The sequence below is a fragment of the Corvus moneduloides genome, chromosome 7, assembly GCF_009650955.1.
Source record: "Corvus moneduloides isolate bCorMon1 chromosome 7, bCorMon1.pri, whole genome shotgun sequence".
NCBI classification, from domain to species: domain Eukaryota; kingdom Metazoa; phylum Chordata; class Aves; order Passeriformes; family Corvidae; genus Corvus; species Corvus moneduloides.
In genome coordinates this window covers 622,068-637,323 of record NC_045482.1, presented here as the reverse complement: position 1 = coordinate 637,323, position 15,256 = coordinate 622,068, and the positions used below count along the sequence as shown (strand labels likewise).

General features: G+C 52.6%; 1 protein-coding gene and 1 pseudogene across 11 annotated transcripts in view; both read right to left on the bottom strand.

Moving 5' to 3' along the window:
- Positions 1 to 8,560: 8,560 nt before the first annotated feature.
- On the bottom strand, positions 8,561 to 10,979 carry LOC116446542 (annotated as a pseudogene).
- Positions 10,980 to 13,808: 2,829 nt separating this feature from the next.
- HDAC4 (histone deacetylase 4) overlaps positions 13,809 to 15,256 on the bottom strand; it is a 174,508-nt gene continuing 173,060 nt past the window's right edge. For all 11 annotated transcript variants that reach the window (XM_032114823.1, XM_032114825.1, XM_032114815.1 and 8 more), the window contains one exon: positions 13,809 to 14,995. In XM_032114823.1, the coding sequence (XP_031970714.1) occupies positions 14,956 to 14,995 (40 nt within the window). In that variant the 3' untranslated portion in view covers positions 13,809 to 14,955. The remainder of the gene's footprint in view (positions 14,996 to 15,256) is intronic.

Below are 15,256 nucleotides of genomic sequence, written 5' to 3'. Positions count from 1 at the left end.
ACAAATTTCTGAACATCTCTGGAAAAGGGGCAGGGACACCTTCCACTACCCCAGGTTGCTCCAAGCCCCATCCAGCCTGTCTGGGATGGGGCAGCCACATTCCTTGGAGCTGCCATCCCTCCCAACCCTTCCCATGCAACAGGGAAAGGAAAAATAAACCCCAAACCTCTGAGCACCATAAAGGTTTTATTATAAACAAACCTCTGGGAGCACTTTGGGGTGATTAACATTCCTTAATGAGGAAGGTGGGGTGCCCAGGGGCTGGGGGAGGGCACGCACAGCACCCTCCTGAGGGCCCCACCTTCCCACCTAATCCCCCCCTGTTGCCATCTGGCAGATTTACTGGCCCCAGCAACGTGGCTCTCACTGATATAATGAGGAATTGCAGCCTGGGCTGTATTTCCCCACGAATTTTGCTTCCCTGCCAGAAAAATTCAGGGCTGGGTCAGATTTTATTTATATTTATGTATATTAAATACATACATCTATAAATACACGTGTCTATTTTCCTTCTTTCCAGGTGATTGCCACCTTTCCCCACCTAAAGACTCATTCAGCCTCATCTTCCCTCCCCACCGGGTTTTGTCCTGTTGCCCTGGGCTGGGCTGAAGGAAATAATCCGAGGGCCAAAGCCCACATCCATGCCCTGCAGGGTGGGGATGCTGCACGCTGCTGCTTGCCGTGGGTGCCACAGGAGCACCGAGCCTGTCCTCACCCCGCTTCCAGCCAGAAAATGCTGATTTCATCAAGCTCAGCCTCGGCTCAAGGGGCTGGAAAGGGAAGACTTCAAACCGCCCCGTCCCTCCTCCCACACCTTCACAGGGTCACGATCAGAAAGTGCCCCAGCATCCTAAATCCCTGCCCCCTGAGCTCCTCCAGCGCTGCTGCGGCTCATCCCTGTATCCACCGCCCCAGCAGGATGCTGGGAAGCACAGGCAGGAGGTGTGGAGGGTCCCCAAAATCACGTACCTGCCCCTGCTCCAAGGGATGCTCCGGGCTGGAGCTGCGCAGGGACAGCCTTTAGGGACCAGCAGAGAGGTAAAACTGCAGGAGGAACGTGGAAAACCTTTTCTTCTGAGCCAGGGGCTGGGCCTGCTGCCTGCCACCGCTGCACAGGCTGGGAGCTGTGCCTAAGACAGGGAGAAAGGGGGGAAGGCAGTGTTTGTCTCTCCCTTTGGATAAAGGGGGGTGGGAACACCAGGAGAACCCAGTTGGCCCCACCCTGAGCTGTGGCACTGCTGCTCCTTCCCCTCCAGATCAGACACGTGGCTTTGCAGCCCCGTTTCACCCATCCCGCTGGAGAGAGGCAGCACAAACAGCTGGAAATCCCCTTTTCCCTCTTCCCGTGTCCAAACCATGGATCCCTCCTCCAGCTTTGCTGCCCCCGCCTCAAATCCTCCTTCCCTGGCCATGGCCAAGCTGCCCTGCTGCAGCAAGAGGCGACCAGGCCCCTTCTTTTAGGACAACAAGGCCTCAAATGTGTTCCTAGGTGAATTTCGTAATGAATAGAACGTTCCTAGGTGAATTTTGTAATGAATAAGGGCTCCTGGCACGGCCACTCTTGAAGGGCTCTCTCCTCTTCTTTAGCCAGAGCTCTGGCAGGAGTCAGGGGGTGCTGGCATTGCCCCTGCTGCCTGAAGGCTTTAGGATGCCAGTTCCAGCGTGATTTAGGGATCCTTCCCATAGGCCACCCCTTTTCATGACCCAGAATTCCCGTGCTGCACGGATTGCAGGCAGAATCCAGGAGGAGGTGAAGCCCATGCACACGTGAAGGGGGGTGTCCCAGGGTGCAGGGAGGTCCAGGGGGACCCTCACGGGAACAGAGCTCACGGAAAATTCCGGATACAGTCCTCACGGGTTTCCTCTCCCCTGCTGGGAATGAACCGTAGCTGCCTGCTGGAGGGATGCCCCTGCACCCAGGGGATTTTCCCCTTGGAGAGGAGGTTTGTCTGGGCACAAACAGGCCTGGGAAGCTGCATTTCAGCAGCTCTCCTCTTTCAGCCTCGAGGAGAAGCAGCACTGACATCGTGGCTGCAGCTTCCCGAGGCGCTGGTTTCTCACTGGTGTGAGAGCGGCCCTTCCCAGCCTGATCACCCTGCCCTGTCAGCACTGCACGAGGTGATTTGGACCTGAGCCTTCCTGCTGTGCCAGGAATGGGATTCCCTTTCCTCGCTGGGAGAGCTGGTGGGGCCAGTCTGGAGGGGCTGCCTCACCCAGCACCCCTGCTCTCCAGCTGATTGAACACGGCCAGGCCACAGCCCGCCCCTTCAGATATCCCAAACAGGTCCTCACCTGCAGAAACCCGGATCATTTCCTTCAGGAGGGGAGGGGAAGGGAAGGATTTGCTGTACCCAAGGCGCTCCAGCCCCTTCATGAGTTGATTTTTTTTTTTAAAAGATCCCAGAATCCCACAATGGTTTGGGTTGGAAGGGACCTTAAAGCCCATCCCATTCCACCCCCTGCCATGGGTAGGGACACCTTCCACTGTCCCAGGCTGCTCCAAGCCCCAATGTCCAGCCTGGCCTTGGGCACTGCCAGGGATGGGGACAATAATCCTGTTAGAAGAGCTGCCAGAGCCTTTGCCTCCCCAAACCCCAGCCCTGAAGCAGCCACACACCTCACCAGAGGCTGCCTCCCTAAGCTGCCTTTTCCCCACAGAGTTTTACGGCCAGCATTCCTCATTTTCCATGTCATTAATCTCCACAGGCCCTGGCTCCAAGCAGGCAGGAAGCCAAACGCTGCCAGACAGGTTCCAAGCACAGTCCGAGTTGTCTGGAAAGGAAGAAAATCCAGCTAAAAATTGGGAAAGCACTTGAGCCTCCAGCTGGCTCTCCCCAGGCACCCAGCAGGACGAGTGTGGTGCTGCTCAGCCAACAGATGGGTTTGGTGGCAGCCAGGGTGTCTCTTCCTGCTGCTCTTGGCTTTTCCAGCAACCAGCCAAAATACGACATGTTCCTTTGAGCTCACAGCTTTGATCGTGCCCAAGGGGCAAGAGAATTAAAAAAAACCCAACCCAAAGCACAGCTGGGAGATTATTTTTAAGCTTCTTTAGAAAGATGTTGCTTTGAGAGCTGCCCCTGAGCACTGCCAGCCAAGGCATCTTTCAGAGCATTTCTGCCACAACTTCTCATTTCCTCGTTTTGGAAGTTGCTCTGCTGTGAATCTCCCAACTCCCCAAAATCCCAGAGCTGAGGATGAGCGAGGCAAAACCTCTTTCAGATAGGGCAAGGGAGGAGGAGAAACCTGTCCTGCAGTAGGAGAAGGGGGAAGAGCAAAAACTCACCTGGACATCTCCAGAGGTACCTTAATCCAGGTTGTCCACATGGTTCAGCTCTGCCTAGGAGGATCAGAGAATCCCAGAAAGGTTTGGGTTGGAAGGGACCTCAAAGCCCATCCCATCCCACCCCTGCCATGGGCAGGGACACCTCCCACTGTTCCAGGCTGCTCCAAGCCCCAATGTCCAGCCTGGCCTTGGACACTGCCAGGGATCCAGGGGCAGCCCAGCTGCTCTGGGCACCCTGTGCCAGGGCCTGCCCACCCTCACTGGGAAGAAGGATGGGGCTCCACATGGCAGGAATAAAATCCATCTCCACCTCTCCTGCAAGCCCTCAGGGTTTTGGCATGACCTCTGCTTGTCCTGCACCCATGGTCGACACAGGCCACTGCCACTTCAGTCCCTCAGGGAAGGCTTAGGTTGGATATTGGGAAAAATCTCTTCCCTAAAAAGGGAGGCCAGGCACTGGCGCAGCTGCCCAGGGCAGTGGTGGAGTCCCCATCCCTGGAGGGATTTAAAAGCCACGTGGATGTGGCACGTGGGGACATGGGTCAGTGGTGGGCTTGGCAGTGCTGGGGGAATGCTTGGACTCAGGCCTCTCAGAGGGCTTTTCCAACCTTTATGATTCCACGATAAATCCAAGGCACCGTGTCTTCCGACTGCTGGGAGCCGCCAAGTTCCGTGTTCCTGAGTGACTTCCCCGCCTCCAGACAGAAGGCCAGCAGGGTTCAGCTCGGGGAGCTGCATGGCCCTGCCCCGGGAAGGACGGGCTGAGCGGCCCGGCAGCACCAGCACGGGGAGCCAGGATCCTTGGGAACGAGGGCCCGCTCCAGCTGTCTCCAGAGCGGATCCGAGATGCGCTCTGGAGGAGCCCAGGTGGAACCTGCAGACACTTCCCTGCCCTGCTTGGATTCCTCTCCCTTCCATCCCCCTCCAAGCCTCCCCACCACAGAGCTGGGAAGCAGCCCTGGATACTTAAGCCCTAAGTCCTGCCTTTCTTGCCTCACAAAGGGGAGCGAGAGGAATTGTTTTGGAATAACAGTGCAAATCAAATTTCCCGTCGCAGATAAAGGGCAGAGAGGTCAAACACAAGAAGGCTTTAGATGAAAGAGGAATTAGCCTGCAGCTCGCCCGGAATAACTCAATTCCAGTCTCGTTTTCAGCACTCCCGGGATCTGGCACAGCACAGGGCCCTGCTGGAGCCCAGCAGATCCACCTGGCCAAGGCAATTTGTTATCCCCAGCACGGAGCCGCCTCACCAGCCACAGGCTGAGCATCCCCTGTCCCCTGGAACCAGGGAAAGCGTCCCAGTGAGTCAGGGGCCACCATCCACCAGCCCAGGGGGAACCAGGCAGGCCTGGCTGAGCTTCCAGCCAGAGCTACAGGAAGCCGCTCTGTGGCTTGGGTGTGCAGGTATTCCACAGCCTCCTCCTCCTCATCCTCCTCCCAGGCTGCATCCCTCGGAGCTGCGATTGGGCACCTGGCTGCCCCATCCTGCAGACATCCCCTAAAAACAGCTGGGGGGTGCAGCCCCTCTTCCCTCCGCTCCCCAGGCTTGGCAGGGTTCGCGATGCGCTCGGGATGCTCCCAGCGGAGTTTTCCCCCACCCCGTCTCCGCTTCAGCTTCCCTCCCTTTCCCAGACGGAGTTCTCTCCACCTTTCCCAAAGCCACTTTTCCCATCCCTTTCGGTCCCGCTGTTCCTCCTGCTGCAGCACAGAACGATTCGGGAGCAGCCCCGGGGCAGCACTGCCAGGGATGGGCTGGGCTGGGCTGGGCTGGGCTGGGCTGGGCTGGGCTGGGCAGGGCCGGGCTGGGCTGGGCAGGGCTGGGCTGGGCTGGGCTGGGCTGGGCCGGGCTGGGCTGGGCTGGGCAGGGCCGGGCTGGGCTGGGCTGGGCAGGGCTGGGCAGGGCTGGGCTGGGCTGGGCAGGGCCGGGCTGGGCTGGGCTGGGCAGGGCTGGGCAGGGCTGGGCTGGGCTGGGCAGGGCCGGGCTGGGCTGGGCTGGGCAGGGCTGGGCTGGGCTGGGCAGGGCCGGGCTGGGCTGGGCTGGGCTGGGCTGGGCTGGGCAGGGCTGGGCTGGGCTGGGCAGGGCCGGGCTGGGCTGGGCTGGGCAGGGCCGGGCTGGGCTGGGCTGGGCAGGGCTGGGCAGGGCTGGGCTGGGCTGGGCTGGGCTGGGCTGGGCTGGGCTGGGCTGGGCAGGGCTGGGCTGGGCTGGGCTGGGCTGGGCTGGGCAGGGCCGGGCTGGGCAGGGCTGGGCTGGGCAGGGCTGGGCAGGGCTGGGCTGGGCTGGGCTGGGCTGGGCTGGGCAGGGCTGGGCTGGGCTGGGCTGGGCAGGGCCGGGCTGGGCTGGGCAGGGCTGGGCTGGGCTGGGCTGGGCAGGGCTGGGCTGGGCTGGGCTGGGCTGGGCAGGGCTGGGCTGGGCTGGGCTGGGCTGGGCTGGGGGCCGGGACCTCCTCCTGGATAAACGGGCTCCAGAAATTCCTGCCGCTCACCAGCGGCTGAACCCAGCCGGCTCAAAGGCAGCTGCTAAGCCTGGGCTGGCTGCGTTATCCACGGGGATTGGGGGAGGATTGCAGGAATTGCTCTGTGCTGGTGGGGAAGGAGGGAATTCTTCTTTTTTCTTTAATTTTTTTTTTCCCCCCCCTTTCAAACTCGAACCTGTAATTGAAGAGTGAAATTCTGAAAGCTCGCTCGAGGACTCTGGGTATTTAATCACCTTTAAAGCCCAGGAATTGCTCCCCGTCTCCTGCCTGATTTAATGGAAAACAGGTTTCTTGTTCCTGCAGGCGCTCTGAAGCTGGTGACCATTGGATAATTGTGCCTTGATACAGCACAAATGCACAGTTCTGTCTGCACCCTCATCCTCCTAAATACAGTAAAAAGCCTTTTTTTTCCCCTCTTTAATTGCACTGAATTTGGAGTCCCTGGCCATGGCGGGGGGTGGAACAAGATGATCTTTAAAGTCCCTTTCTGTGATTCTGTGATTCCAAACCTTCCTCCTTGGGGCAGGGGAATGAATTGATAAAAAAAATAGATGCAAAAGGCTCAGAAGACGGGTAATAAATCAGATAAAGGGCACCTGTCTGTGGCTGGTGCACACTGATGCTCCGGCTGTGCGATCCAACCTACACAGGAAGTGTTTTCCCCACTTTTGCTGTGCAGGAGTGAGATTTTGGGGTGCTTTTGTTTCAACCTCCTACACTCCCTTCCAAGGAGCAGCAGCTTGGCCAGGCAGAGAAGCCCTGGAGAGAGCAGCCTGCGCCACCACCTTCCCTCAAGGCCTGGCCCAAAACATTTCCCTCTGCCACTGAATCATTCAATTTGCTGTAAACGTGGGCAGAGGTTTGCTCTTCCCTCGTGGCCATCCAGAAGACACCTCTGTGTGTCCCCCAGGCAGGATCCTTTCCCTCAGAGCCCGTAATTAGTGCGGCATTTGCTCTGTTCCTGCTGAGGCCTTCCATTAGCACAGCTGTGAAACGGGAATCTATTCCCCATCCTCAGCAGGAATTGGCTTTGCCAGCTTGTGCTGCTGGAAAAAAGGCAGACTGTGCCTTCCCCACAGCCCGGGGAGCTGCGTTTTTAGCACTCCCACAGTCCTGAAAACTCATCCTCTCCTGCTCTGCGAACAGCCCTGCTGGGGAGCCCTGGATTTCAGGTGCCTCCAGAGGTTTGTTCTCTGAGCAGCTCCTGCAGCAGCCGCTTTCCATTCAGGGATGGTTTGCCAGCCCTTCCCTTGGATTTTTCTTCCTGCTCGACCCCCCGGCCCTTGCACTTTCTAACCCGTCCTCATCTGACCCACGAGCTTTCTCACTTCTCCCTCTCCTCTCCTTTCCTCTCCCATCCTGCTGCAGGGAGTGAGTGAGGGCCTGGCTACAACCTGCCCGCTTTTGGAACCCTTCCAGGGGTGGTGGCTGCCCTGGACAGCCCATTCCAAGGTCTGGCCACCATTTCAGGGAAGACATTTTCCCTAATTCCTCGCCTGGTGCAATTTGAGGCCGTTCCCTCTCCTCCTGTCCCTGTTCCCTGGGAGCAGAGCCCGATTTCCCCCCCGGCTGCCCCCTCCTGTCAGGGACTTGTGCAGAGCCACAAGGTCCCCCCTGAGCCTCCTTTGCTCCAGGCTGAGCCCCTTTCCCAGCTCTGTTCCCTTCTCTGGACACGCTCCAGCCCCTCCGTGTCCCTCTTGTCATGAACTTTCTCCTTCCTTGGGCCAGCTTTGGCTTTTCCTCCCATACCCAGACAGAAAGCTCTTAAATTCCTGGACGTGACCCTGTTACTGCACCTTTCCATCAATTATCACAGGTTTTTCCTCCAGGGAAGCAGTGGGAAGCACTTCCCAGCCTCTCCCTGCCAGGAACTCCCAGTCCCTTTGACGTCCCCTGGAATTTCACCCCACATGCTATTTTTCCAAGCATTTTCTCTATCCCAGGACAACTTTGCAGAGACAAAGTTGCAGTGACACCGACACATCAGATCCAGGCAGGGGAAACAAATGAGTTCCCAGGTCCCTCAGAGAGCTTCAGAGAACCCCCTAAGAGATGAACCGTGCACCAGCACTTTTTAGGAAAAAGTTTCCACTCCACACAGATCCAAATCCCATCATAAATCCAGGACATTTTGCTGGCACAGACTGAACTCCTGCCCACCGTGTGCTCGGGTTGTACATTTAATATTGGACCCTGCTCTTCCCCCTGCAGGGCTCCCACTGCCACAGACATCCATCTAAAGCACAGAGCCTTGACTTGCTGCCCAGAGGGAGAAGCTGCCTCTTCCTCCTTTAAAAATATTAGGAAAACAAGTGAAATGAAGAAAATGAAACCCTGGGAGAACCCTGGGAAGGGTGTGGGGCATCACTCACCCCAGTGCCAGGCCAGGCATCCATCCCTCACACCCAGCCACGGGCACACATCGGAGGAGCCAAGAGGGAACCACCTCAGAATGGCGTTGGATCACATTCATTGCAGGACGATGCTGTTTTCCTTGGGATTAACAGATTTCTGGCTGTAAAAATCCCCATGGCTAAAGCAGCAGGTGCCATAGCATCGAGTTCAACCCTCCCTCCCCTCAGGTTTGTGTCCCTGTGCCCACAGTGAGCTCAGAGCATTCCAGGTGAGATTATGCCTGGCACAGGGACTGGGATCATGTCTGAAACAGCCCCCACCCCTCAAAACCAGGCCTCTGCCTCAGCTGGATCACCCAGCAGTGGGATTTCACTCCCAGAAAGGAGCTCCCCCAGCTCCCGCGAGCCCCTTCCCAGCCTTCTGCCCAGAGGAGCCCCCCTGGCTCTGCTCAAGGGAGCTGCAGGTGCCCTCCCAGCCAGGCTTGGAGGAAGCCCCAGATCATGGTCCTAAAACAATCACCACACCCACATCTGCCACAAATACAGGCTCCAGGGAGACCTCAGAGCCTAAGGGGGCTCCAGGAGAGCTGCAGAGGGACTTGGGATGGAAGGACAGGACACAGGGAATGGCTTCCCACTGCCAGAGGGCAGGGCTGGATGGGATATTGGGAAGGAATCCTTCCCTGGGAGGGTGGGCAGGCCCTGGCACAGGGTGCCCAGAGCAGCTGGGGCTGCCCCTGGATCCCTGGCAGTGCCCAAGGCTGGGCTGGACATTGGGGCTGGGAGCAGCCTGGGACAGTGGGAGGTGTCCCTGCCCATGGCAGGGGGTGGGATGGGATGGGATGGGATGGGACGGGATGGGATGGGACATCCTGGATCCTTCCAACCCAAACCATTCCATGATTCCCATGAATCGTGCTGAAGCAGCTTCACTGCTGAGGGAATTGTGATGATCCCAAGTTCTCCCTGCGAGTTCCCCCCTGCCCCTCCCACGAGGAGCCCTGCAGAGCCCGTGAACACCAACCTGGCTGCTTCTCCTGGGAGTCACTGGAAGGAGCCCAGAACTGGAGTGTGGCCTCTTCCCCCGCGAGCAGAGGACAATTCCAGGCGATGCACATGGGGCAGCTGGATTTTGGAGGGTTCAGGGGGCTCCAGGGACAACCAGGAAGCCAATTAGAGGGAAAACACTCTGAAAAAGGCCATGAAAGGTATAAAGGTGGAGCTGCTTCACCTGGAAACTCAATTTTTGTTTTGCAGGCACTTTTCAACACGCACCTGGGAGCCACAAGGAACTGGGAAGCTCTGGGAACTTTTCCACGAACACCCCGAGGTAGACACGGGTGTATTTTGCTCAAAAAAGCCACTCTGGCACCGAGACCCCCCTCCAGGACACCAAGAACCCAGCAGATGAAACGTCCCATTCCAGAAAAGGAAGGAAAGAAGATCAGCAGCAGAAACCTGGGTGGTACTATAATTAACTTTTTTCTTTTATTTACACCACAAGAATAACAAGTTGTCATAATGTGGTACAAAATACTGGACTCCTAATAAAGTTGAAATTGAAGTCGGTACTGTCAGAGAAAGACACCATTGGCCAGTAAAAAAAAAAAAAAAAGAAAAAAAAGGTAAAACGAAATAAAAAGAGGAAAATGAAATAAAAACAAAAGAAAACCAAAGAAAGAAAAAACAAGAATGAGAAAAAATATTCCAACTCCACCGATTTAAAAGAAAGGACCATCGGGAAATCGAGCACAAAGAATGCTACCATCACTGAAAGTAGGGTCCATACAATAAGAGTGAAATTGTGTCTAAATTACAGCGTAAACCGGTAGCTGCTACCAATGGTGACGTCATACTGAGCATGTATAGGTATAAAGTAGAATATAATATAGTTACAACTTTTTGATACTACATATCTGTAATAAGCTCTCGGGTGAATAATGTTTCAACCCCTTCCCCCCCCCTCCCCGCCCCCACTTTTATATATATATTATATATATAAGTTTGTCATCCTCATAAATTGGAAAATAGCGCCTCCACTATGGAGCACAGAAAAAGTGTTAATTTATTTTCTTTCAATAGGATACCTTTTTTTTTCTTTTTTCATCATCAATATCAAAGACAAAGTGAAGATGAGCTGAGAACGAGCCCAACTTCGTGACAATGAAGAAACACGTTTTGCCTTTTGCTGTAAAGTCTCGTTTTTAAACCACAGTGTTGCACAGTACACGACTGCTTAAAGTGAAACCGAGCAATAATACATCATGTAAAAGTAATTTCTTGAAAAAGTTAACGCAGCTGTGCTGAAGAGTTAACTCCTTAAAGTCCTCCCTGTCCGTCCGTCCGTCCGGCTCCTCGGAATGAACGACTCCGTGTGTTGACACAAGGGATGCATCCAACCTCCCCACCCAGCCGAGAAATCAAAGCAAAAACACCAACCCAAAGGGAAATAATAATAATAACAATAATAATAATAATAATAATAATAATGACACAGGCAGTTTACTTGGTGTGTTCGGCGTAGTTTCCCTAAAAACACTGTTTCCACATAAATACAATAAACTCTATTATTGGTAAGTCACAAGTGCTAGATAAACGTCTTAGTTTTTTTCTTTTCTTCTTAAAATGAGAAATGTTTAAGTAGTCCTTTTTTTTTCCTTTATTTACTCTTTTTAACAATAAAAAGCACAATTTCTTCTTATTAAGTTCAGTAAGACTCCAAAAAAAAATAAAAAGAATTCCCACTCTCCTTCCTTTGTGTGTCGCTGCGTGGGTGAGTGTGTGTGTGTGTGACAACAACATCCCAACCTTTAGTCTCCGCAAATGCCACGAGAGGAAAAAAAAAACCAATATAAAAACAAAACAAAACAAAAACCAACCCAAAAAAACCCCCAAACCACCTCTTATAATTTTTTTTGTTTGTTTTTGTTTTTGTTTTTTTTCTTGTTATTGTTTTCAAAGCTGCCAGTTTGGCGTGCAAAATCTGTATACAATATAAAGACATGCCAACCTTACAGACCATGCAACCTCAAGGTGTAGGAAACTTAAAAAAATATATTCATATATATTTATATATATATATTTATATATATCAATGCCCGTAAAAGAACGTGGGCCCAAAAAAGTTTACAAAAGGAAGAATGGAATGAATACATGACCGTCACTAATAAAAAAAGGAATGTTTTGTATCGAAAGTAACAACAAAAAAAAAAAACCAAACCAACAAAACCCCCCCCCAAAAAAAAACCCCAACAAACCCCCCCCCCCCCCAATGGTTACTTGTGTACTGCAAACTGGGCCTCACTTCACTGTAAAGAGGACTGAAAGATGTTCCTGTTCTTCCCAAGCAGGTACAAAGGATGCCCTGGGCAGCACGTGCTGGGTGCGGGAGCATCCCGGGCTCCCGCCCCGCTGGCACGGCCGCCCCGTGGCAAAGTCATCTGAAATGAAGAAGCTTTAATGGCTCAAAAAGGTGAAAAAACCCCTGGAGAGCCTCAAAACGACGGCTCCCTCCCCTCTCTCTGTGCCTGCGCCGGCCCCAGAAAGCATCCCCAGGGAAGAGCATCCCCAGGGAAGGTCACGCCCCAGGGCAGAGCGTTCCCAGGGAAGAGGGGGATGCTGCGAAACAAAATCCACGTCGCCGGGAGTCTGGAGGAGACGAGCTCTGACGGCTCGGGAAAAATCTTTCCACCCCGGCAAAAAAGCTGAGGTCAAGGATGGAAAGGAAGGAAGGAAGGAAGGTGGCATCCCGACAAGCTCCTCCGGATTTTCCAAAGGAACCAGCTCAGCACGGTCGGCCGGTGGCCGGTGGCCGGTGGCTCCCGGGAACGCAAAAAGGAAGGAAAAAGCTTTGCCACGAACCGGGAGGAGAAATGTCAAAAACCTTCCGGGGAAGAGCTGACAACACAAAGGGAGGTGTAAACAGGGGCACTGCCCACGGCACAGGGAGCAAAACCCCACGCCAGTCACCAGGTTCGGCAGCCGGATGGATTTGGGATCACAGCAGCAGCGTGGTCGGATGGACAAAGACCCCAAACCACAATATCCCCAGGATGGGGGGGGGGAGGGTTAGGATATGCTGAGGACGAGCCTTGCAACCGGGGCTTTTGGGGTTCTAGGATGTACTTGGGTCTGCACAACTCAAATACTGTAGTGTCTGGTTTTGAAACTGCGCTAGAAATCGAGGAAGGAAACAAAAGCCTCCTGCATTCGCTCACGCGTGGGGTTACGCTCTCGATTCCTCCTGCCAGCGAGTCCTGAACGGAATGAAAGCAGCTGCTTCGAGAACTGGAAAGAAGAGAAGTTACTGGAAGCGGCCCCGCCAGTCACCGTGGGAAGAGGATGAAAGCAGGGTGGTTAGGGGGAAGCTGCGCTGGGAAGAGGGACGTGCTGTCCTACACTGCTGGGAGCGGGCACCCAAGACGCTCCGCTCTCCGTGGCAGGGCTCGCGGCCTTCCCGGGAGGCAACGACCTCCTCGGGGTGGGGGGCAGAAAAAAAAGACCTCCAAAACCCCTCCCAGCGCCGGGAAGAAGAAGAAGAAGAGGAGAGAAAAAGAGGGAGAGAGGAGGTGGGGAGTTTGCGGGCGTGTCCGGCGGAGAGAAAACGCCAGCGGTCCCGGAGTGTCCAACGGGCCTTGCCGAGGGCAGGCAGCGCCAGGAGCCACGGCCGGACAAAGGCATCGTCCACCGAGTGCTACCAGGTAAGAAAATTCCTTATTTTCTTTACAGAGCTACGACAAGAGAGCTGAGGAAATATACAGTGGGAATCGGCACACAAAAGAGCCCATCACGGTCCCTCCTCCTCCTCCTCGGTAAAAAACCGCCCCCTTTCCCAGAAAAAAATAAACTCTGTCGGTCTGCCCACAGTTCCTTACACCTGCAGAAAGCTGCTCACTGTACAAAAGAGTTGAGGAAAAAGGAGAGAAAATCATACGGAAAATTAAAAAATTAAAAAAAAAAAAAAATTAAGGAAAATAAAAAAAAAAAAGGAAAATCCATGTACAAGCAAGAAAAGAGGGAGGAAGAAAGGTTTAGATGCTATTGCCGTTCGGAAAGGAAACCTGCCAAATGGAAAAGAAATGTCAGAGTCACACAAACAAGGCTTCCGGAGGGTTTCAGGAAATATCCATATAAAAATTAACAGCAAATTCAGCGTCTTTGCTATAAAAAACTCTTTTTTTTCTTGTTTTTGTTAGAAAAGGATCACAACTAAAAACCTTAAATTAAAATACAAATGTTTAGGGTAGTTGCCCAGTGGCTAAAGTGTTGGCTTTCTGAAAAACTTCCCAACCTGTCGCCTGAAAAGTCCTCGAGTTTCAACCTGGATCCTTTTCCAAAAGCACCTTTGACGTTCCAATTCCCAAATCTGTCCCTAGGGAGCTTCCAATGGCTACTGTTAGAGTATGCATTTATTACATATAGTTTTTTCTGGTTTTCTATAAATGCATCATAAATATTTTTCTCAATAATTCATAGGAATCCGGTTTCTAAGCTTGGAATACATTTGGAATATACATTATACACACATATATATTTATACCTAACAATTTAAGCAATATCTCATGCTAGTTGCTTTTCATAAAAAGCATTCCAGTCTTAAAACCTGCATTTGTGTCTAATACATGCTTCGACAACCAAATTGATAAGTTCAATTACTAGATAATGTAGAAGAGAGAGAAAACATTTGAAAATTGGTTGTTAAAAATGGTTGAATTTCAAAGACCCAACAGTATTTGCCACTTTTTTTGGCAACTACCTTAATTTTTTTTTTTCCTTTTTTTTTTTTCCTTTTTTCCTTTTTTTTTTTTCTCTGAAACAGCAATGAAAGAAAACAAAACAAATCCAAACTTGTCGACAGTTTTTGGAGACGCTCTGTTCAGCTGATGCCTGCTTCCCACCATCATGCCAGCACAAGCCAAAAAGTCTTCCTTCCTGATGGCAGTCCTTGGCTTTCCCAACCAGAGGAAAAATATTCAGGAACTGCTGTGTTCTTTGTGGTTTATTTTTCTATTTTTTTTTCCTTTTTTTTTCCTTTTTTTTTTTTTTTGTGTGTGTGTGTTTTGTTGTTTTTTATTTTTAAATTAATTTTTACTTAAGGCATTGTTCCTCAAACTTCAGAAAATCCAGCTGCACCAAATCCATCAATTAAAAAAAAAGGCACAAACTCATCTTCAGATGGCTTTGGAGACAATAAAGCCGACTCCATCCGGGCTACCGTTCCCCCCCCTTCTCCTTCCCTTTCCTTTAGGTGTCAGATGAGTCCCTTGTTCCCTGTCCCTCCCCGTTAAAAATTCACCATCATCTCCCAACGTTCCCGTTCCGACAAGAGCTGTCGTTGACTCACAGGCAGGCAAGAGCCATTTCCAAATATCCAAGAAATGAAAGTACACGATGGGTCGAGTGGTTCAAGCGGAGATTGCTCAGTTGTGGGTGATCAACTTTGTAAGCACCAGTTTTACGTTAAGGTTTGTTTGATTTGTGTTGCTGAATCTTTGATTTCTTTATTATTCTCGTGTTTTGTTTGTTTGTTTGTTTGTTTTTGTTTGGCAACTCTGCCAAAGACTTCCCGGGCGTCGTTCCTCTTTCCGCTCCCGGTGAGGACCAGAGGAAGAGTGCCCAACGTGTCAGTCCTTTGCTGCTCTTCACCAGCGGTTTTTCGGCAAAAAGAGACTCAAAGATGCGGAGAGATTTGATTTTTGTGTCGCTTGCTTTGCTTTACACCTGGCTGTCCTTCCGTGTTCGGGAAATAACCGCGACAGGACGCAGGAGTAACAAGAGAAAGCTTCTTGGCAGAGCTTCAAGACGAAGACGAACAGACAGGAGAACTCCAGCTCGAAGGTGGATGCTACAGGGGAGGCTCCTCTTCCATGGGCTCGTCCTCAGGTCTGAGGGATTGCACAGCCAGGCAGGGTGGGAGAGGGTGGGGAGAGAGAAAAGAGGGTTGGGCATGACATAGTTGGACAATGTGTGGTGCCAAGTCTCACTCCTCATGTTCCCATCACCTTCCCACCCCGCCAGCTCGGATCAGCTGGCTCACCTGGAATTAAACTTGCCACCACAAAGGGGTTTTGGACAATCTGTTTGCACTTGGGCAACGTTAACATTTTCCACAGCAAAATAAATTCCCTCTCGTGGTCCAAAGCCAC